The 23335-nt window shown below is 50.9% G+C and overlaps 1 protein-coding gene across 1 annotated transcript; it reads right to left on the bottom strand.

Moving 5' to 3' along the window:
- Window positions 1–5803: 5803 nt before the first annotated feature.
- Window positions 5804–22976, bottom strand: DRD3 (dopamine receptor D3). The gene is made up of 7 exons (XM_063351265.1): window positions 22744–22976; window positions 19693–19984; window positions 13017–13129; window positions 11659–11801; window positions 10295–10491; window positions 9060–9405; window positions 5804–8244 (listed from the first exon to the last, which is right to left on the bottom strand). The coding sequence occupies exons 2-7, from the start codon at window positions 19978–19980 to the stop codon at window positions 8048–8050; spliced, it is 1284 nt and encodes a 427-aa protein (XP_063207335.1). The 5' UTR covers window positions 19981–19984; window positions 22744–22976; the 3' UTR covers window positions 5804–8047.
- Window positions 22977–23335: the final 359 nt, after the last annotated feature.

Here is a 23335-nt window from a genome sequence, read left to right on the forward strand (position 1 = left end):
TCCCCCTCCTACTGTGTAAAGCATTTTCTGGTCAAGGGGATGGCCAACGTGCTGGGAAAGGCAGTGGCTATGGTTCATGCCTGCGGCTCTACAGGACAAGGTGCATCTCACCCATCCATACTTGCAGAGCAGGCTGGTTTGCAGACTGGTGGTGAAGAAAAGACCTAAAAACTACAGCCCTTTGATGTAATGGTCCAGCACAGATTTTCACAAAATAAAGAAGTGGTTTCAAGGTCCTTCACCAGAGTTCCTGGACCCATTCCAGTGCTGTGTGATACCTTCCTCTCTTGAGTTGGCTGCCTTTCCGAGGTACTGGACATGTATTGCAAAGCATGACACAAAGGTGGCTTTGTAGCAATGCTTTGTGCTTGGTGCTCCCTCCTTCCACTGGAGAACGGCTGGTTTGCCTTTTAACAAGGTGATCAGGGGAGGTATTGGAAGTAACGTAGCCAGCATTTTGCAGGAAGTCAGCAGAGCTGAGGCTACAAATTTGTCCTGAGATTTTTATATTGCCTTTCACAGACTGGAACGGAACCGTCTACAACGTAATGTCAAATTTAATATGTGCTGAAAAACATCTGAGGAAACCAACCCTTAGGAAAGCCAGATGCTTTCCTCAGACGAAGCTGAACAAACTGGGATGGGGAGAACACAGAGACTGGCAGGCAGCCGAAACCTTCAAAGAGATGCAGCATCTTCAAGGAAGGGAGCAGGAGATGGAGCATCTGGGAGGAAGGAGCACAGGCAAACAGGATGATTAGGATTTGGCAAGGCCAGCAAAGAAAGGAGTGGGAGCTGTGCAGTATGTCCATGTGTAGCATTGCCAACACCAAGCTGCAGAAGACACTGGCATGCTCCTTTCTACATCCCTTGCTTCGCGCATGTCTTGAGGAAGAAGAAGCGTTTTGTTGTTGTTCAGGAAGTTTAGCAATGGCTGCTATACTCCTGCTCACAAAGGCAAAAGGCTACAGAGTAATGCTGGTGGCCTTCAGACCTGAGACTGAGGAGCAACTGAGTGGTCGACTCACCCCTGATACCCGGCTCCCCTGCTCCCCGCAGCCAGTGCCATCACAAACATTCAGGGGAGTCCTGTGGCATGAATGATCTGCCCATCTCCCTCTGCGTGTCCCTCACAGACAGACAGACTGAAATGCTGCCGCCTCTCAGCTGGGGCGTTGCAGCTGAGCAGTCCATCAAAACCCTTCAGCCATGGCACAGGGCGGCAGAAGGAGACATAAGGTCCCACGGAAAGCGTGCTTCTGGCCAGTGAAAAGCAGCCTTTATTTGTGCTGTTCAATTTGCCATGCACGCAGCTGCGGGGTAAAACTTATTAAAACTGACAAGAGTCCCCAGGGCAGGGAGCCAGAAAGGTCTTTCCCACATGGCCAAACATACAGCAGCCTGGTGCTTGTCTCACTGAAATCCTTAAATCGTTATGCTGAAATTAATTTTTAATTATGTTCGTTTTCTTCTTTCGCTCTAGGGGCTTTCTTTTTCTCTGCCTCACATTTCCAGCGGCATTCAGGGAAGAGATGAGACCAGTGTCTGGCAGGAAGAGATTCACTAATGTATGGCCAGAGTCATGAAGGAGGCTCAGGAGAATCCCTCGCCTGGGCCTGGGAGAAAGAGCGTCCCTGTTGGAGAAAGGTGTGGTTGGCATCAGAGCTGATGGGCTCCCGTTCTGGCGCTTGAGGTGGTATGAAACCAAGAAAGGGTGGTGTGAGTGATGCCAGGAAAGCAGAACAAGAAAGGTCACCACTCTGCCTTGAGTTGAGATTGACTGCTTGGATAAGAGACCACAGCTGGATCAGTGGCATTTCAGATTGAAAGGCAGGATTGGCCTGGGGTGTATCTTTAACCTCCTGTTCAGTGTCACTCAGCAAGGTGTATGTAGCAGCTGATGCTGACTTTGAAGAAGTACTCTTTCGAATCCCTCACAACTTGAATTCCCTGCCGCCTTGTGAGCCTGCCTTTGCTCTTAAGGCAGCAGGTCAGGTGGTAAGATACCACCAGGAGATGACAACGGTGTTCATTCATTTTTACTATTAGATAAGGAAAAGTTCAATTCAGTTATTCAGTCAAGGGCTAATTCAGATTTGGGGTTACCTGCACTGGTCTGAGACAGAACTGATGTGTCCATTCCCTCTGGGAGATGAAACACCTCACAGCCAGGAGGGTTTGCAGGCTGAAGCCTGCCAGAGCCTGTCATCACTTTGTGAGCAAACCATCACACACTTGGCTGAAACTAATCAGATTGGTACCAGCATCCTCTGGGTGTCTGCAATTCCTATCTGTAGTTTTCTGAGCATCACCATATCAGCAGCCTGCAGCCTATTGATCCTTCCTGGAAACGCTGGCGTTGATTAGACGTTCTTCGAAAACCACCACGTCACTAACAGTGACCAAGACAGGGTTGTGCTCTGCAATAAGCTTAAACTGAGCTCCGTCTTGCGTAAGTCTGCCCCTTCCGGAGGAGCTGAGCAGGTTGTACTGACCCCAGCTGCGGACAGAGGACACACCTGGGGAAGCAGGTCCCCAGGTCCCCCCCCAGGTCCCCCTGGCAGGTGCTGCCACACGGCAGGCTCCAGCTGCGCTCCCCACAAGGGGCAGCTGCTCGAGCTTAGCCCCACAGCGGGGTCCAGCTGAGCTCAGCCGCCTTAGCCGGCCTGCCCACCCCCTAAGGAGTCTGGGCAGGAGTACCTGGGGAAGCGAGGTTTTCTGCAAGACTTTTGTTTTGTCCTTGTTGTAGTCTGACAAATGTGGGGTTTTTTTGTAATGTCTGGCTGCAGCTGGGATTGTTAAGGCAACGCGTCCCACAGCTGCTGCAAGGTGCGCTGGAGCATGTTAGCTAAGCGGCCTCACCTGCGGAGCAGCGGGACAGTGCCGGTGGGTGGAACGCGCCTCCTCCATCATTTCATTGCCTTCCCAGCAGGCAGCTTTCCCTCATGGATCGTTGTTTTACCTTCTCCGCCGTGGGCCTTTGTGCTTTCCCACTGAATGAAAGACTCCTGTGTGACCTGGTGCCTGTCGTGCCTGCTGCTGCCTCCGACAGGGGAGAGTGTTTTATGGCTTCTCTGTTTACATGTTACAACATAAAACTTAACGGAAGAACTGCTGATTTTAGCTCTGGATGGTTTCAGTTTGGTGCCCGGTACCATTTAAGGTTTTAGTAACTTGAGTAACCCGTGGTTTTGCTTCTAGGCCTGAAGTTTAAATTGTAGCCCTTGAGAACACAGCTGAGAGCCATGGGGCACACGTGGGGCTCTGATCTGTGGTGGACATCTCCTGTTGCACCTGCCCCCATGTAAGCCACAGAAGTAGTTACAATAAGCACCATACAGCAGTTTAAATAGAAATTTTGGGGGGTCTGTGAAGGGGTGGGAGTGAGCTATGGAGATGCTCTCTGCTTGCTTCTGCCTGCCATCCTTGTAGGCGTGAGTGACTGAGAGCAGGTCGGGGTGGGCTGTCTTGTCTTGCCTTGTTTTCACAGGATTGGTACCCACCTTCAGTACCCTCTACCACCATGGCCACGACACAGCAGCCTGAGGAGGGGTTGCACATTGAGAGGCAACATGGAGAGTAGGTTGCTGCCTGGCCGGCTGTCCTTTAAAGCCAGTCCAGAGTTGGGTGGGGGAGTGGGAGGTGAGCATCTCTGACCCTTTATTCTGAGAAACCTCTTATTCTGAACAGCAGATTCATAATCCATTTTATTTGTGTTTTTTGCTCTAAAAAAGTAAAGTGCTTCAGAGCTGCAGCCAGCATCAGGGTGCCTCGTGTCCCTCCTGGGAGGGCACTGGCCAGTGGACGCAGACGCCTGGGTGGGTTGTGCTGTTTAGGAGCCCCCGCAGAGCAGCATTACACGCAGAAGCAGGAAACTTGATGCACGCAACATGTGGCACACCTGCCGCAGACAGGACATGGCAGGTCTGGGCAGCCCCAGGTATGCGCAGAGGAGATCAGGGGCTCCGTGGCTTTGCCCGAGTCGGTGTGCCGTGCTGCGAGAGAGCTGCATCTGCCTGCTAACCGGAGCGACCGCAACTCCCTGCGAGCCTGCTGAGCGAGCCCCGGGGGCTACGTGGTCCCAGCAGCTCGTCTGGGCTCCCACAGTTCAGTCAAAGCTACAGCTCTGGGAGCTGGGAGAGATGTCTGCCTGGAGAAACAGTGGAGGCAGGGGATAAGCGGTGTTTTTCCGTCCATTTCTCAGGCGTGCTGTAATTGCGTCTAGACAGGCAGTACTTGGATGGCTGCCTTGTACCTTGCACGGCGGACTGCTGCTCCCGGTGGGTTTCGCCAGCTCTCCTTCAACTCCAAAGGGTCTTAACTCCCTTCAGCTACAGCAGAGATGCCTCCTGGCTATTTGGTCCACGGGCTCATCTACAAATGGCATCCGGCATAGAGGTCCATAGGTATCCCGTTCCCGCTGCCTGGTGGAGCAGGGTGAAGGTGAGCACAGACAGCATGTCCGCCCAGCGTGCTCTCGCAGCAGGTCTCCTGGCGCCGGGAATTATTTACAGCCGGCGGCAGTCTCTGAGCTCCCTCTTTCTCTCTGCGGGAGAGGAGCTTTTTGCGTTCTCCAAAGGCTCTTCTAATGTGACTATCAGCATGTAAATGAAACCCTGTACAATGCCTGTGGTCCTTCAGCAGAGCACGGAGTCACGGCTCACCTCTCCTCTTCCAGCCAGTCATGGAGCCAGGGGAAAAAAAAACAGCAAAGATGAAAACGTTGTAGAAAATGAAGGTTAGGAGGAGGCATTTCAGTCAAAAAATGAGTGAGCGTGGATTATTCTACTGCAAATAACGAGGGGGGGTTGTGAAGCACAGGTCCTGGGGGGTTCTCAGCTGCCCCTCTGCCTTGCTAGGGAGGGCAGGGGGGTGTCAATTGGTTGCACCTTTGACTGCCTCTGTTCCTTGGCATGAGGCCACCTGTGTTCGTATTGCCACAGTAAAACAGGGCATGGAGCTCAAGCAGCACTTGAGGGAGGGGGAGAGAGAGATTGTTTTCTTTTGGAGTTGAGTTTTTGTAATTGTGGTGGGGTTTTTTTTTGTCCATAGCAGGTTATAGTTCAAGAGGTTGCTGTCAGTTTTGTGATGTGATAGTTCAAATCTTAATTATTAAATAAAGGACCATATTTTTAGATGTAGAACTTTCCCCATCCCTCATAGCTGTGTGGGTACCAAAATAGCGTTTGGTCTCCTGTCACACCTCCTGTTCCTCACCTCTGTCCTGAATCGCCTTGGGGATCACTACTTGAAGAAAAGGTTCAAACTCAAGTAAGATCAGGCTGAACATGATACCTGAGAGATGGTAGACCAGGGCCTGAAAGGGACCCAGTCACCCTTTAAAAGATCTTTTTCCTTGTTTCCACCTTTATGGCAACTGTGTATATAAAGCAACTGAAATTGGTCTCTGGTGATCTGTGTTATGAAGCATCTTAATGAGAATTACTTCAGCGGCAATCTGTCCACAGGTTAACTCACTTGATTGATACTCCCAAAATCCTGTGTGCCGAGTGCCTCCCGTGCTGTCCAGCGCCTTTGAGCAGATGGAGTAACACTGCCGCACGCCTGCCTGGCGTAGCTGGGAAACTAATTGACCATATTTTCAGAATTCATCTGCTGGAAGTGCTTACAGCAGCTGTTGATTTCTTTCCCAGTTGCAAGTAAAATGCAAGTAATAATGAAGACCTCCTGTGGGTGTCCAGGCGGATGATCATTTTGTACAGGGGAAGTGTTAAGAAAGTTACAGGTGAGAAAAGGCTTATGGAAGGGCTACATTCACCACAGAGGTACCAAAACTTCCGTTTACATCTGTGTTTTATTGTATTAATGCCGTTACAATGCAGTATGGAGGGCACTTCCCCAGGTGAACAATACATGCTGTCCATCTCCTCCCAAAACCCAAACGAACAAAAGAAGAAGCTAGAGCTCTGCTATGGGCTCCAGAGGCGGAGGACAATGTTTTTGGCTTTGTATTCGGAAAGAGAGGAAGCTCTTCCCGGATGGAGGAGCTGTGGCGTGGGCGAGAGCAGAGACAGCGCACACAGTTACACCCAAAGCTGTCAAATGCGCACAGGTAGCGGCACGGCTAAGCCCGGCCCGGGGGGTGAGAGCTGGGGCCTCGGATCCTCTGCAGTGATGGGGGAAAGTGAGAGAAACCCGTTGAGGCTGTCCCAGGTCAGGTTTGTCTATACAAGGAGAAGAGCATTAGACTGCCCTGATATGAGACCAGCTTACATGGTACAGCAGGCCTCGTCTGGTGTTTGCACCCAGGAATTACTGGAGGTGGCTTTGTGGAATACTGCTGGGAAAGGAGGCAGTGGGAAGGCTGTATTTGGCCAGCTCCTGGAAGCTGGGATGTATGGATGCCCCGTGTGCTGACAGGTCTACCGGCAAGGGCAACCAGGGAGACTCCCATGTCTGATCCTGAGGCGCATGTCCTTCCTTACTGGCAGGGATGTTACTGAAATGCCCCCCAGGATGTTATCTGGGGGATGCCTCTTCCCCAGGCATGGGCTGTAACAGGATTTACTGCAACAGTCAGACAGGACAAACCCTTGTTCTAGGAGTGCTCCTGATGAGAAGAGGAGCACGAATGGAGATTGGTTCCAAAGAGTTTTGTCCAAAGAGTCCAACAAGTTTTGAAACAGAGTGCATGCAAGCTGCCCCAGCTGAAAAAAGCAAGTTTGAACCTATTGCAAGCATGACTGGAGCTATCCTGGGCTTTGTTCATTATTTAACAACCCCAGTAGATGACCGGGTGTGTGGTAGTTAAGTAGAGGACAATCTACCACTGCTCCTTGGGTTAGAAAGAGAGGGGACGCTGTGATAGTGATGCACTTCTCATACGAGCTGACCTACAAGAGGGATGGTAGCTGCCTCTCTATCTTGCAAGGAACAACAAAATACAAGATGGCAGCATGGGGGAAGGATTCATTTGCATTTGGGGAAGTTGTCTCAAGCACTCAGTCTGACCCAGTTTTATGGGCAAACCTCTTGATGGAGACAACAAGGACATTGTCGTTTCTCCATCAACGTTCCCCTTCTAAATTTCCTTGCCAAATTTTTGCTCTTGGCTCCAGATTGAAGGGATCAGGACCCTTATCCAAGAGGTCATGTCTGCCCTATTACTAGGACTGCTGTGCGTGAGCTGGGTGCCTTCTGCAGGCGGAGGCTCCAGCAGTGGAAGGGCAAATGCCTTCCCAGCACGCAGGCGGCGGAGATGAGAGATGCTGTCTGCTTGGGTCCAGTGTGCTCTGCAAGCTCCCAGCTCCCAGGAGTCGTGCCTGATCTTCCACTGCAATCCCAGCTCTGCCTCTCAGCACCGCTGTGCCCAGTGCTGAGGGACTCACTGGTTTGTCTCGGTGTCTTCTTCCCCTCCCTCCCCCGAAGCAGGAATCACAGAATGGTAGGGGTTGGAAGGGACCTTCAGAGATCATCTAGTCCAACTCCCCTGCCAAAGCAGGTTCACCTAGAGCAGGTCGGACAGGAAGGCATCCGGCTGCGTTTTGAATGTCTCCAGAGAAGGAGACTCCACCACCTCTCTGGGCAGCCTGTTCCAGTGGTCTCAAAGTAAAGAAGTTTTTCCTCATGTTGAGATGGGATTTCCTGTGTTCCAGTTTGTGCCTGTTGCCCCTTGTCCTGTCAGTGGGCACCACTGAAAAGAGCCTGGTCCCATCCTCTTGACACCCTCCCTTTAGATATTTATAAGCATTGATGAGATTCCCTCGCAGCCTTCTCTTCTCCAGGCTAAACAGACCCAGGTCTCTCAGCCTTTCCTTGGAGGAGCACTTCTACTTCTCAAGCAGGAGCGTTGAGGCTCAGTGTGGAAAGCCAGCCATGCAGGTGGGGCGCATTCCTGCTCTTCCCTCTGGTGCAGAGGGTGCCTGGCTGTCGGCAATGACCACGTCTCGCCGACCACCACCGCTCACAGCTGAGGGCAGCGCATCAACCCCCGCAGCCTGTAAAGCAGAGGGAGGGAAGGGCCCCACACCTTGTCCAGGAGGCTGCTGCAAACCGCAGTCGGTGCAGCCCCATGCCGGCCCCACAGTCAGCAGCAGAGGATCTTGAGGAAGGCTTTGCGGAAGTCGGTGTTGAAGGTTGTGTAGATGATGGGGTTGAGGGCGCTGTTGACGTAGCCAAGCCAGGTGCTGGCACTGTAAAGCCCTGGGGGCACGTGGCAGGATGGGCAGTGGGCGTTGAGGATGTGAATCAAGAAGAAGGGCAGCCAGCAGACTATGAATGCCCCTGGGTTTTGGAGAGAGGGAGAAAACAATCCATGACTTTAGAGAAGTAACTGCTTGGAAAGGGGCCTGCTCCTCTGCCCTCTCCCTCCAGCCTCTCACTAGTTCCATGCGTTTGGTAAACGCTGAAGGTGACTCATGTTTATTCCTGGTGCAGAGGGACTTGGCAAGAGCTCAGGCTCCCTGGGACCAGTAGTTATGTGAATGGGTGGATGGGGCTTCAGAAGTGGCTTGGTGACAGGCAAAAGCAAGTGGCCACAACTGAGAGGGAAAGACTGCTGCCTTAGCGGCTTCGATCAGTTACGCTGAGGGCTGGGTTATTTCCCTGCTACTACTGAGTTAATGAGGGGAAACTGCGTCTGGTGACCGTGGCAGGCGACTGGGGCACCAATCTCGACTTCTCTACCCAGCTCTATGAGCTGGTTCCTCTGCTGCTCCTTGCCCCAGTTTCCCATTCTGTAGTTGGAGCTAAGAGCTGCTGCATCTATGGAAACCTAGGGTTGTTCCATCTTAATAATAATAAGAATAAAGGAAAAGAGAAAGCAAAGGTTGTTGCTGCCTCTAGCAGGGCTTGTTGGCCACTGATTTAAAACAAAAGGGTAACAAAACGTATCAAATAAAACACTAACATACTTGGCTCTCAACATCTGAGAGCATTACTCTAGATTCTCTCCTGAGTTTGTGGAGCAGTGACAGATGAAGTCTGGGCCTGGCTTGCATTTTTTTTTAATCTCAACACTGTATTAGGAGATTCCTTGCTCTTGCAAGTCCCAAACTATCACCTCTTGCACCCCACTAGCCAGGGCGGCTCTCACTCACCCAGGACAATAGCTAGCATCTGCGTAGCCTTCCTCTCCCGAAGCTGGATCAGCCGGGGCTGCTGGTGTGCTAGCTTCAAAGAGCTGATGGTTTTGCCATCGCTGAGCCTCCGTACCTCCAGCCCTGGCTTCATACTCTTTCTCCTGTCTTCCAGCCTGCTGTGTTGCGTAGTCCCTGGTGTCTTGGTGAGGGATGCCTCGTGGCAGAAGCTGCGGTACCGCTGCAGGCTGAAGACAGTCAGCAACTTCCTTTTGGTAGACATCTCCTGGCCTGAGCATTTGAGCGGGAGACAGGGGGAAAAGGTGCCTTGGCATCTGTTTGGCAAAGTTTTTCTCTCCATGTGTTCCTGCAAAAGAGGATGCCACAGAGGAGCTGGGGACCATCCAAACCCTTCATTGGGTCAACGGATGACGAGGAAAGTTGTAGGAGTCATCCTTAGCCCCACCTGCTTCTTAGGTTTGCACCATATCCTCTGGACTGACCTTGGCTTATCAGGGGTGTGAACCACCACCGGACAACTCTCTGCCTCCATCCCACCAAGGAGAAGCATGAGAATAAGAGCTGAAATACCTCCTCTGCTAACCTTTCACTTGCATTTCTGTGTTGGTCCTGCTTCCCTCAACATCCCCACCCTTTTTTAATGTAGCTTCACTGTGAGAAAATGGGTAAAACAAGCAGATATGCATGATGAGGCAACCCCTTTCAAACCATTGTGCTCGTTCCCATGGTTGCAGATGTTTCATCTAGAAAGGTCAGTGGAACAAATGGTCTGTGCACCATGAGCATTTTGACCTCTTAAATCTGTCAGATAAAGAGGGATTTTTTTTTTTTTTTAATAATCCAGGTTAAGGTCTGTGAAGGCCTGAGAATGAAGCCTCATAGAGGAAAAATCAATAAATGAAGACATTAAAATCAATAAATGAAGAAATTAGCCAGACTTCCTCATGGCTGAGAAAGCCCTGCTCTGAAGAAATACTGAAGTAAGCTGTGCTTTTTCCTAGCTGCCTGGTTCTAGAGGGCAGAGACACACACAAGGGGTATCTTCTTTCTAGAGGGCTGAAAAGGATTTAACTGAAACTTCTGCGTCTGGAATATCATGGTGTATGAGCGAGGGATGGGATGAAAACATGCCATGTCCCTTCTTTATGCTTTCTGTTCTGTGCTTTGACCCTTTGAGGAGATGATGCATGCCCTGTCCTTTTTGACAGCTCCTACTGTGCACATGTGGATCTTACTTCATGTGCGTAACACGGTTTGGTGCTGGCGCTGTGGCTGCCCTGCCGGGTGAGGGTTCGCTTCTTTTGTCTTTGTCTTAGCACGAGGTAAATCCGGACATAGAGCAGCAGGGTCACCATGAAGGGGAGGTAGAAGGACACCAAAGAGGAGTAGATGATGAAACTAGGGTTGGATATGGAACAAACACTGGGATCCCCTGGGGAGGAGAAGAGAGAGAGAGAGAGAGAGAGAGAGAGAAAGGAGCAGCTGAGCTGCTTCGGATTAGTACAAGGAGGCTCTGGTACCTCCTTTTTGGCAAAGCAAGTCGAAAGGTGGCCGGTGGACAAAGGCAATCTAAGGAGTGCAAGTATCTCCTATCTCTGTTGTTGTAAATTACACTGTGGCTTACCCACTCGCCTAACTGATGCTTAAAAGGGACTCTACCTAGGGCCATGTGGCATGACCCAGCACGCATCTGCCTGCTTTTCTGGCCAACAGCTCTGCCCTCTTCTCTCACGCCTATTCCCGCCCTTTCTCAGAGGATCCTTTCTCCTTTCGTCCTTCCTCCTACTCCTCTGTCAGCCCCTGAGCTGTCTAGATGCAGAGGTGTGCCTTCAGCCCCACCTGCCTGGACCAGGCAGTGGGGGACAGCAGCGGCTCCCACTCCCTGTCCCCTTCTCGCCTCAAGCACTGCACAGAGGACAGATGGGGAGCAGAGGACTTCTCCCTGTGGCTCAGGGGGAGTGAAGGGTCCCCTGCCCCTCCACCTCCAGGGAGAATGGGCTGCCCTAGGTGAGGGGAAGGAGAAAGACCAACCTGGTTCCAAGGAGGAGACTAAATTGTTTCCTCTCCTCAAGGGATTAGGTGAGGAAGCAGACAGCCAGTTGGAAGGGAAGGAGGTTTCTCACAAGCAGCGCCAATATGCAGTCCTTGCTGTTTAGAAATGTGTCCTGTATCCGATTTAAAACTGTGTGTCTGGACCTATTAATATCGGCAAGATGCAGTAAGTCTGGTAGGGGTGGGGGGGTCTGTGGGTGGGGGGGTGTTGGACGTGCTGCACATCTAGAGATTTGCTCTGTGAGCACAGAGTGATTTTTTGGGGGCACCTGTAGTCCTGGAGACTTTGATGGGCATGGATTTGGCAGTAAAGCAGGCAGGTCTGTCCTCAGAGCAACAGTCAGTGTCTGCCTGAGCAAATGGCAAGTTTATCGACAAAAGCACATCTGCTCTCCAGCACTGGAGATTTTTCTCACCCTTCATAGTGTGCTTTCCAGTTCCCTAGAATTTCCTGTAACTTGGAAAGTCTGCAGGACCCATGATAAATGACCTGGGCAGCCCCATTTCCAACCCCTCCTTGCGTGCTATTGTTCGGGACGTCACATACCTGTAGTATTGAAGCCAAAGAGGAGAGGGCATGACACTGCGAACGCCAGCATCCAGACTATCACGATCATGAGAGAGACCCTCCTGCAGGAGCTCTGCCCAGTGCTGTACTGGTACTGAACTGGTTTCACCACTGCAGTGTATCTGAGGACCAAACCAGCTCGAGAAAGAGGAGAGGTAAGAATGGAGGGAGGAAAAGGACCGGGTTTTAAAAGGAGAAATGAAAGCCACACAGGGAACGTGACAGTGAACGTGGTGAAGAAATAGAAGAGGAAAGGAGAGAAGACCAGATGATGGGATCAGCAATTTGTAGAAATGGTAAGCGGGGCGTTGGGGGGAGGAACAGAGGAAATCAGAGTTAGTTGGCAGCACTGCAGAGAAACGCTCTGCAGAACTGCTGGCATTGTGAAGCTACAAGTTTTGGAACACCAGATGGACCTAGAAACCCCAGGGAACCCTCATCCCTCAAGCCCTTAAGGTTATATGTGGACTGCTGGGAAAGAGCGGTCTCTGGAGCAACCACAGCCTGCTACGCTCGGTGCCTCAGCTGCCTGCTCTGGTGTTGGCCTCGCTGGCAGCCAGAGGATTGCCCACAGGCAGGTGCCCAGGGCCTTCGGCTGCCAGGGTGCCTCAGGGGATGCAGCTCAGCCAGACGGGGATTTGGAAGGCGCAGGAGTCTCGTCTTTTGGATAGCCCTGGGGCTGCTCCTTGCAGACAGAGCCAAAATGAAGTGGGGATGAAGATTCCCATGAAAGAACACTGGGCCAGCCCAGCGTTGAGAGCTGCTTCATCCGATTACCCTTGAACCACATATTACAAAGGTACCCTGCAGCGTTTTTTTCCTTTCCACGTGTGCTGAGGTCTTGGCGCCCAGCCCTCAGCGTTGCTTAAAATAGGCTCAGTTTTAAGATGCAGAAAACCAGGGCAAGGCTGAAGACTACACAGCAATAATCTTCACCCCTCCCTATGTGCGTGGCAGGATTGTGTTTATTAAAACTTCATGAGTGTGGTCTCCAGAAGGAGAAACCCTCTTGGAGACTCAACGGGAGTTAGATGACCCATTCTAGTTCCTGCCTTCAAAAAGCATGCGGGTGCTTTGTTGATACTATCAGTTGACTGCCTACTGGTGATGTTTTACTGCTTGTGCCTCTCTGCCCTTAAGTGCAGACACCTTCTAGCACATGGAGGGCAGAGCCATATCAATAGCAGTAGTGGCAGCAGTAGACTTGCAGAGAGGTTTATGCTCCTGAAGACACCAATGCTGCCTGTGCAAACCCCCCTCTTCCTTGGCCCTGCTACGCTGGGGTACGGGGCCCACCCCAACTCCAGACTATGCCCCTGGATGCTGTTGGCTCTCACCTGTCAATGCTGATAGCGCAGAGGTTTAAAATGCTGGCTGTGCACATCATTACGTCCATGGTGACGAAGATATCGCAACAGATGCGGCTGAAAGTCCAGACTCCTCCGGTCACCTGCACCAGCAACCACAAAACTGTCAAGCCTTGTTCTGCACCAAGTCCTGATAAGTGACATATAAGGGGGTGCTCTCCTCCAAGCATCTCAACAGCTAGATGTGTTCATGTCCGCCGTGATGTCCAGAGGGAAACCGAGGGGCCTATGCTGTGTGCAATATAACACAGCGGTAGGTCATGGAGAAGGAGCCACACCTTGATTTCAGTCCTTTAGTTTAGGAGTAGATAGCAGCTATCCCTTAAGGCCTAGCATGATACATTGATTTAAATCTGACATCACTGTGTATATCCTTTGATTAAGGATTATCTGAGAAAATCTAAGGGCTGAAAATGTTTCTCAGCTTAGCTGCTGGAGTTCTCTTGCAGGCAGTGAGCTGGAAAAATGCCGCAAATGTTATGCATTTATGCATAAAAAAGAGACCTGAGGCCCGAGGGTTCTCTAAAACCTTATCTGGATTCTTATCTCAGTTACAGATTTTGATTTTTAGATCTGAGTGAGAAATCACAAGCTATTTGGATAAAGGGTTTTGGGTTGCTACCATGTTGAGCTTTTGTTCTGGTTGTTTTGAATTTTTAATCTGAAGTGTGTAATCGTGAAAGCTTAGCTGCAGCCAATCTTTGCGATGGAGAAATGCATTTTTTTCGCCCAGCCATCAAGTTCTCGATAATGACCTTTTCGGCTGACAACAATATGCTCCAAGCACCGTGCGACACTGCTCTCCTCGGGGCTGGGATGACAGCCTGACTCCAAGCAAGGTGGTCTGCCTCAGCACCCGCTCCTTGTAGCAGATGAACAAGGAGGCAGCCTGCTCTCCAACAGATAAGTCCCTTGGATGAATACAAGCAAACAAATCTAATGCTGGTTGGAGAAGGCAGGGTAGGAGAGAAAGAGGGAGGAAAGTCCTTGCTTGGAGAGAGCCTGGATTTTAGCCTTCGGCCCTGTAGATCCTGCTGGTTCAGCTGGATCCTGGGAAGCTATCAGGAACTGGCACCATTTCCTGGTCTCTTTGCTTACATTTAGACCATATGTGGAGTACTGCATCTGGTTTTGGGGCCCGACTACAGGAAAAACGTTGATCAGTGGGAGCGGATCCAGTGGAGGTCCTGGGGTTCCTGGGGGCTGGAGCACTTGTCCTGTGAAGAGCAACTAAGGGAACAGGGCTCGTTCAGCCTGGAGAAGAGGTGGCTTTGGAGGGGTGGGGGGCTAACAGCAATCCCTTAGTGCCTAGTGGGAGGTTATTAAGGAAGTCAGAGCCAGGTGACTAAGAAGATGGCGCCAGGTTTTTCACAGCAGTGCGTGGCGGGAAGATAAGAAGCGACAGGCACAAATTGAAAGAAGAATGGTGAAAACTGGTTATGAAGGTAAACTTTCTGACCATGTGGACAATGAGACAGTGGAACCAGTTGCTTGGTGAGTCTGTGCAGGTTCCATCTTTGGAGGTTTTCGAGACCCACTCAAAAATACCCATCCCAGGTCAGGCTTGGCTGATCTGTAAGCTTGGCTTCTAAGGCAGTGGGTCAAACCCACCCCAAGTGTCGACGCCTCGGAAGGACATGGTCCCTGCAGTGAGAAGCACCTGTATTAATACAGACTTCACTCTGTGCGAGTTGCTTTCAGAGTCGTTTAAGAAACAATCCTGAGAAATGGAAATGGTTTTGATGGCACCAGCATTCCCACACATGGGCACAGGAACTCGCCGAGGTGAGCTGTGTCTTTAGGGTGTTCTCTGCTGGAGCCAGCTGCTATGTGTCAGAAGTCAGGTGCTGAACGAGGCAGTCTTCCATTAGACCCCCCTGACTCGGAATACATGCAGAGGAGAGAAATGGGAACTGTGCTTTCACCCTCAGTTCTCTGACACTTGTCAGGCTCCTTTGTTTTCTTTTAAAAAAAGCAAGCACAGGAAAAAACAAACAAACAAACAAAAACCAAACCAAACCCTTAGAGCTTTTCCACACAATTAGGTGGGCTATAAGATGTGCAAACTGAAGGCTGTCCCTCTGAAATTAGAGACCTTAATAGGTAGGTTCAGTTTTCAAAGAAACCCCACACCATTTTTGCTTTAGTTGCAGATTTTGAGATCTGCTTGACCAACTCAAAACATAAAAAAAAATTATAAATGCTGGAAGCCTTTGCAGCAGGACCCGGTAAGGGTTGTTTCTGTAGTCTGAGGCAAAATGCAATGCAGCATCTGTGTGATCTGTGGAGTCTGAAGAATATTTCACCGGGAGCTGGTGCCAGGTGTTCGCGTGAAAGCCAGCTGCCACTAGCCCAGCAGATGTGCAAGCGCTTCACTGGGGGAGTTTCCAAGGTCCTGAGTGCATTCAAACGCTTGGCACAAGAATATGAACCATCAAAACTGAAGAAGGTGGTGGCGGGAAGGGCGCTGAAGTGAACCCTCTCAGGATGGTGCATTGAGATTGCACCACCTGCATTATATGCTGTAGCTTGTATTAAGAGGATGCTTGACAGATCAAAACGCTTGGGCTTAAAACCCATCCTCACTTCCACCAGCCACAACTTCTAAAATGGGGAGTAGCTGACGTCGGTGAAGTAGTCAATATTTACCTGTGGGGTATGTGAACCCAGAATTCATTCCAGAATTTAACAAAGAACCTTTTTATTATAGGCCTCGTCCATAATTTTTTAAATTCTATTTCTGCTCTTCCTTTTATTGCTCTGTTCCGCTCATCTTTGCTACAGCAGCTCGAACTTGCCAGTGTGCATTTCTGGTTTTCGTGTGCTGGCAGGGTACCTGTTCTTTATCCCTCTGGTGCCTTTTGTCCAGGAATCTCAAAGCACATCACAGGTATTAATTGAACGAATCCTCACAACTGCCTGGGTGAGGTGGATGGTCAAATATTGTTCTTTCGCAGCTGATGAGAGCAAACCACAGAGAGATGAGACGATACAATCTCTCATTACCACTCAGCGCCTGTGCAGCAGAAGTGGGAATAGAGTCCAGGATGAAATCCTGTCTCTGTCAAAGACAATGCTAAAGCTCCCTATAGACTATTCAGGTCAGGTTCTCACCTCATCTTTCTTGATGACCACTCTGCTTTATCCACAAAATTGCGGTATTATTATTTTTAATTTTCCAGCCCTATAGGAAGTCTTCCAGTTTAAAACAAAATAAACCATTGCACATTTATGAATGCACTTATGCAAATCCATCACTCTGCTGAATCCTTAAAAATAAACAAAAGAATCTCTGTATATCAGATATGTACGATGATGCCATAGTGAGAAGTACATGGACGGGAAAGTACCAACCATGAAGTTGCACCAGGTGATGACAGGCACGTAGGTGGCGGTGCATCTAAGCAGGCTCGCTTAAGCGTGTTGTGTTTAAGAGAGAGGTCTTCTTGGGGGGGCTGTTAGCTCCCTGCAGCTGTAAAATGGCTGCTTATGTTTTTGCACGGCGGGAGTAACCCCGAGCATGAATGCGGTCAGGCCTGCTGACAAGCGGTAAACTGCTGAGCTGCAGTCACGCAGTTGTCCGTCCTCCCTTTGACGGTAATCTGGCGAGCTCCTTGAGCTCAAAGAGCAGTTGTGGGTCTCGCTCCTCTGGTGTGAGAGCCATGGAAGAGGAGGCAGCGTTATTCTCACACGCTCTGAACAGAGCTGCAGACTGGAGCTCAGTGACAATCTTCTTCTGAAGGTTTTTTCCCTTTGGAGGTAGAACTGGATGTTGTGAGAAGACTGAGAAGGAAGCTCCAGGCCATGCTGCTACATGTCATCCTCCATTTATACAATGACTATAAGGCATAATGGTATTTAATACCATCAGACTCCGGCAGGCAGGATACCCTAATGCCACTGTCTTGGAAACCTTGGTGAGCTTCAATAGCCACACCAGCCACAGCATCAGGGATCAGTAAAGAACTGGGATAGCAGTACTGGTATATTAGACCTACCCATTGACCCCAGAATATTACTGACACAGCGCTGAATAGCATTTTTGTGCCAGGAACTTCATTAAGTGGAGATGAGGATTTTGAGGTTATAAAATCTTCCTATTGGTGCTCTGTCACAGCCTTCCCAAAAGACTTCTCAGAAAGAGACAGTTCTGGTCTGCATGATCAATAAAATGACAAATTTTGTGGAGAAGGTCCAGGCCGTAGATGGCTCTAAAAATTGTGTGTAAAGCACCAAGTTCATAAGTGACATTTAAATCCGAGGTATTCATCCACCTTTAGCTTCTCCTGGTCTCAGATGTCTGCTTTGGCAAACGTTCAGTAGATGAATAGGTTTTGGGGACTGAATGATTTCTTGGCAATTTCCAGGCCCAGTGTGTACAGAAGCATGATGCCATTTCTGCTTCATTGGTAGCATCGTTGATCCATAAACGGCAGCAAATATCTAAATGACTTTGGGGCTTTTAGGATTGTTTTTTAAATCTTTATCTTGCTGGAGTCCTACAGCCTTGTTCTCTAGGACATACTGTGCAATGTTGGGAGTTATTGGTTTGGTTTGGGATGTGTGTGTGTTCTTGTCCCTGTTGTTTGGGTGACTCTTGGCTCAGCTACTTTGATTCTCCAAGCTCCAGACATGAAAAATTAATCTTGAATTGGTCTACAAACACAACTAGGGAATGGATCTACTGTAGTCCTCACAAATTGTGACCACAGTACTGCGTGGCGGCAGAGGCTGCTGTACAGGTGTCCCTCAGTTCCACCATCTCCACAGCGATAGCGAGTGATAAGCCTTTTCTAATGCAAAGCATATTGTCATTTCATTAAAGATTGGGATATGCTTGAGGTGATGGACTATTCCTGTATAAGCAGCCCCAAATAAAATTTGACTTTTAATAATATTTTTTAGTTGCAATGAAATTGCAGAGTCTAATTCTATCTTGCTGGGATGGTTCTCCTCCCTTTCCCCTCTGATTCTTTGCTTTTAAACCGTTCAGTGTAACACAACCGAGCTGTAGACATCCCGCAGGCCAGCTCCAGGACCGCTCCACACAGATTAGTCTAAATGTTGCTACTGACTTCATTAGGAATATAACCACACATGCAGTATCATGGTGCTCTCTTTGTTCTTTCACTCCACAGCAATGCTATACATAAATAATTAACCAGCAATGCCCTTATTAATGATGCCTATATACAGAGCAAACCCTTAATTTCTCTTAATTGTAACCTTGCTGAGACTGCAGTGGGCACACTTTGGATTAACACATGGGAAATGATTAGGCTGGGTGCCAAAGCTGAGAGCTGTCTTGCCTGTTGAACGTACCCCGGTGGCAGAGGAGGGCTGTAGGTCACTTCCAGTCCCCTGTTCCTTGACCAAATCTCCTGCTACCCACATAGCAGGTCTGGCATTTGCTGGTGGTGTCCTGTCTTGTCCTACTTTTCTGTTCACGCGCTGTGCAGTCCATATGCACAAGTCAAAATCCCTCTCTGCTTCTGATTTGTTTTGCGGGAAGGAGGTCAGCCAAAGGTGGGCAGCTGCCAACAGAATATTTACCCTCCCCTTCAGCCCGATCTCGGCTTGCCCCTTACAAAAAGAGCACGAGGCTCCAGCGAGATCATGGCTCAGAGGCTTATTCTGTCTCTGTTAGCATGAGAACAGGGTACTAGGGCTCAGCTGAAAGCTTAGGGCTGATAGATGTTCACTCTAATTTTTCTAGACCTACCAGTTTTTGTGAATTAGTGTAAAAACGCTGAAGAGAACAGATAAAAATGTCAGCCATAGCATACCTTCATGTATTTAGTTCAGTAAAAATCTTTGCCCCAGGAGTGGCTTCAGTAATTCAGGATTTTGCTGCAGTGTGGGGGAATTTGGTTTCCATCTTTGCTGCCCTGTATCTGATGGTGTTGTCCATACTGTGCATGGACCAGCCAATGTGCAAAGGTCAGGGAAATGGAGAATAAGATCTCGAGGGCTTGATGAGTCCTTTGAAGTTATTGTGAAAAGGCTCACATGACTGAAAGAGATTTTGGAGCATGTTCTTCAGCTTCATCTCTTTGTCAGCCTGCTTGGGGGATGTTGCTTGGAGCTGACCTAACATCATGGACATTAAGCCTCTTAAACTCTGCAGGAGACAAGGATTTGACTGCCCTCGCTTGTTTTCTGGCCAGCAGGAGTAGTGACTGATCTAGGCTCTAACATGAGTTCCTGTAAGTTATATCCACCCTATTGCCTCGCCCACAATTCCTGAATCATCACGGTCCTCACTGGCAACCTTTCTGGCGGTTGGAGTCAGCTTCAAGGATGCTCAGATGAAAGTGGTGTTAGCACATCAGAACCCAAAATCTACATTACTGGCTATAGCCCAGCTGCCGTTCAAGCTCAAAGAGGCTGTGCTGTGCCAGGAAGAGCAAGGCTCAGGGTATCTGCTGATGGGTGGGACTGTGGTGCGTCTGTCCAGCATATGTCCAGCCTCTGAGGGCCACCTGTGTGACATTGTGGGCTGCCACCCACCCCACGAGTGCCCCAGAGTTAGATGGGCATTAAAATATGAATGGACTTTATCTGGCCTAGCCTGAGAGCGTGCACCAATGCTGGTGAACTTGTACTGCAGTTAAATTCTGCTAATCTTCTGCTAAGACGTACTCACCTCCAGGTACACCACCCATGGCATCACCAAAGTAGCCACCAGCAAGTCCGCCACCGCCAGGCTCACCACAAGGTAGTTTGTCGTGGTTTGCAAGGTGCGTTCCCTCAGGACGGCTAAGCAGACCAGCACGTTCCCAAAGATGATGGCCAAAATCAAGATGCAGTAGCAGAGCGCGTAGTAGGCATGTGAGTGTGGCAGCTCAGGCTCTGTAGTGTTGTCTGCCGCACAGGGAATGAGGTCAGTGGTGTTAGGATGACTGCTCGTTCTTGTGAAGAGCGCCATGGGCATGCCGCTGCAAAGAGAAAGAAATGACTGAAAATCAGGGCTATACAATAATTCTGGAGAATGGTACCTCTTGTGGACTTTCATACTTCCAAGCCAGTTATAAAAGCCTTTTTTCTGCTTACGTATAGGCAGAGCTTTGTTTAAAGTCTTCCTTGGTTTTTCACTGAATCTAAGCCAAGAGAAGAATGCAAGATTTCAAAGATTTCACCTCCTGTGTGCGTCTGAAAGGTGCAACCAGCTCACCAAGCAGTGCAGCTCTATGGAAGGCGCCAACGGTTTTAAGATGCACCAAAGTCACACCACAGTACAAGTCGGCTGGGCAAGAGCACACTCTGAAAGACAACAATTTCTAGCGCTGGGGAAGACTCAACGCAGTTACCCAAACCAGGGCTTGGCCAGAAGCTTAGAACAGAATCATGGAGTCATTTGGGTTGGAAAAGACCTTTAAGATCACCTAGCTTGGACCTAGTATCTTTTCTTCTGGGAATTACCCTCCCTTTCCACTCATCAAAAAATGTCTTCAATAACTTCACGCAGTCGAGTGCTTGGCAGCCTGGCAGAGAAACCACACCTGCAGCGCTCAAGTAGCCTCTTGAACACTGGCTGCCCAGCAGTAAGCACCACCTACAGAATTACTCTTTTCCTGCAACGTGTTTCTTATCCTAGGCCTTTTGTTCAAACAGCACTCTGCTTCAGCCCTGCCCGCCTGGCCAAATCTTGACTGTCGGCGCTGCCCCCATGTCATCCATTGTTGAGCTCTGCATTTTCCATGCCTGGCCAGAAGATCCGCTTCCTGTGCTGAAGAGCAAATCAACTTGTCATTCGGGATGAAATAATGGAAGGATGCTTGCAGCGTACTCTGCATTTCTTTTTCTTACAATAGGTTTGTGATTGTGCTCAGGAACCTACCCTTTCTTGATTTAGAAGGAGGACGATTTTTTCCAGGTATATGAAGGCTTCTGTCCCAGGGTCGTTCTGTGACATTTAATCGCTCGTATCCCTTTTTTTTTTTCCTTTGCTAGTGCTCCCATTGCTGAACTCATCATCATCAGTGTGACAGGTATGAAAGGCAAGGACAAAATGTTGCAATGCCAGTGGTCTAGGTATTACTCTTAGTTCCACCTCACCCCTTGAACAGCAGCGTCTGTGGTGCACACACTCCTGGAAGAGCAGCTGTGCAATAGGTATAAATTTCTCCAGCCCCCTGGCACATATTCATCCTTAAAACCAGTGTCACTTGCGCCCGCTGGTTTGTAGTTGGGAGAGGACAAGGGCTGAATGAGATGGAAACTGAACTCCCCTCTGTCCCGTGAACACAGATCCCTCAGGACAGGGATGAAACAATCTCTTACAACACGTGTTTTGTTTGAAAGTGCCTGTGTTTGTCTCTCCTCTCTCATTCTTTTGCCTGCCCCTGACAAAGAAGTTAAGCCTTCTACTGGATCTGAAGGATCTCCCATACTGCAAGTGCTGCTGCTAAGTCCAGGACTGTTTGTTCATAAAACAGTTCAGCTGCAGCCACCCAAAGACAGGACTCATTTTGCAGTGTCCCTTGCACCAACACAGCTCCCAGTCTGAGAAACCTGTATTGTCTGGGGCCAAGAAAGGCTAGTTCTGTAGCGCTGGAAAAAACCTGCATTAAGCAGCTGCCTAGCTGATAAGCAAAGCCACGACAGGGAATGAACGAAATAGCATGCACAACATAACCAAAAGGCTTAAGGCACCGCATTACACCATTTGCCTGTGGGTTTCCTGCCCTGTCTCCTGCCCCTTACATCCTAAAACACTATTTTCGACTCTCACCTGGAGACCAGTCTTCCCTACCATGATTCCTCCCAGCTCCCCGGCCCCAGCCCTACCAGGACCCCCAGCCCTGGACTGCCCCACACACCCCCTGGCTCTGCTCGCTCTGCCCGGGGCCAGGGTGCTGCCAAACCAGGCGAGTACCAGGGTACAGGAATACGGATGTGTCAGGGGTACCAGGATATGTACGTGCCAGGGTACTGGGATATGGATATGCAGGGGATACTGGGATATGGATATGCAGGGGATACTGGGACACTGATGTGTCAGGATACTGGAATACTGATGTGCCAGGGTACCGGGATACAGATGTTCTGGGGGTACCAGGATACAGCTGTTCTGGGGGTACCGGGATACGGATGTGCCAGGGTACCGGGATACGAATGTGCCAGGGTACCAGGATACAGATGTGCCAAGGGTACTGGGATACCCACCAACGGGGGTGGCGGGATGCAGGGCTACAGGCACACCGGGGCACCAGGATACCGGGCTACCACCACCCGGGGCAGCCGGGCAGCGATCTGCGGCAGGGACAAGGGTCGCTGCCGTGGGGACGGGCAGCCGGAGGGGGAAAGGGAGGGATGCCGGGTCTCAGCCTCGGAGGGGTCCCGGTGCGGGTCCCGGTCCGGACGGCGGGGTCCGGGCGCGCGTTCAGCCGTTGGTTACAGGGTGGAGGGGAGGGGTCCGGGGTCGGGGCGCAGGGTCCAGCCGTGGCCGCGGCTTTGGGTCCGGTTCCCTCTGCGGGTGCTGCTCCGCGCCCGCCGCTTCCGCACCCGAGGGGCAGCGGCAGCTCCGCGGCTCCCGCCGCGCCCCCGGCCCGGGGCTGCCGCCTGCCCCGGAGATACCGCGGGGGGCGAGGGAGGCGGGGGAAACCCGGGGTGGGGTGGGGGGGCAAGGGAGGGAGGGTAGCTGCGGGGAAGGTGACCGCCGGCACCGGGCGGGGGGGCATTAATCAGGACTTACCCCGGGCCCGCCGGGATGTGGCACCGCCGTCGCCGCCGCCGCCGAGCAGGGCTCGGTCCCAGTCCCGGTCCCGGTCCCGGAGCCTCCCGGCCCGACCCGCTCCCTCCTGCCGCCCTCCCGGCGCGGAGCCGCGGGGCGGAGCCGGGCTGGCCACCTCCTCCCCGCCCGCCCCCCGCCCCTGCCGGGCCGGGACCCCGCCGTGCCCGGGGAGGGGGCGGCCGGGCCGGGGTCTGCGCTCCCCTTCCCGTCCTCAAGCTCCCGAGGTGTCGCCCCGCTCCCCAAAGGGACCTGGCGGAGGGGGGGTCTTGGCTAATTTTGGAGCCGGGGTTTGAGGGGCGGGGGGGGGAGTGCTTTGCTGAGGGACTGACCTGGTTCTGCCCGGGAGGCGAAGTAGAGAGATGGGAAACCAAAATCCGGGCGCTGCGCTTGGCCCCGAAAGCGCCCGCGTTGTAGCGGAGCCGGGGGGGCTTGGGGGGGGGGGCGGGATGCCCTTCGGCTGGAGCAAAACCCCTTCGGGAGATGCTGGGAGCGTGCGGCTTGGTAGAGAAAGTTCACACTTAAAAAAATCGTTAGCTTAAAAACAATGATCAAA

Source organism: Chroicocephalus ridibundus, chromosome 1 (genome assembly GCF_963924245.1).
Source record: "Chroicocephalus ridibundus chromosome 1, bChrRid1.1, whole genome shotgun sequence".
Lineage (NCBI taxonomy): Eukaryota > Metazoa > Chordata > Aves > Charadriiformes > Laridae > Chroicocephalus > Chroicocephalus ridibundus.

Bases quoted from the DNA above. Each gene is read 5' to 3' on its own strand.
- DRD3 (XM_063351265.1), bottom strand. From the start codon at position 19,980: ATGCCCATGGCGCTCTTCACAAGAACGAGCAGTCATCCTAACACCACT. The intron at 13,130-19,692 runs GTGAGTACGTCT...TTGCTGGTGCAG, and splicing joins CATGGGTGGTGTACCTGGAG to GTGACCGGAGGAGTCTGGAC. The intron at 8,245-9,059 runs GTGAGTGAGAGC...TCCAAAACCCAG, and splicing joins GATGCTAGCTATTGTCCTGG to GGGCATTCATAGTCTGCTGG.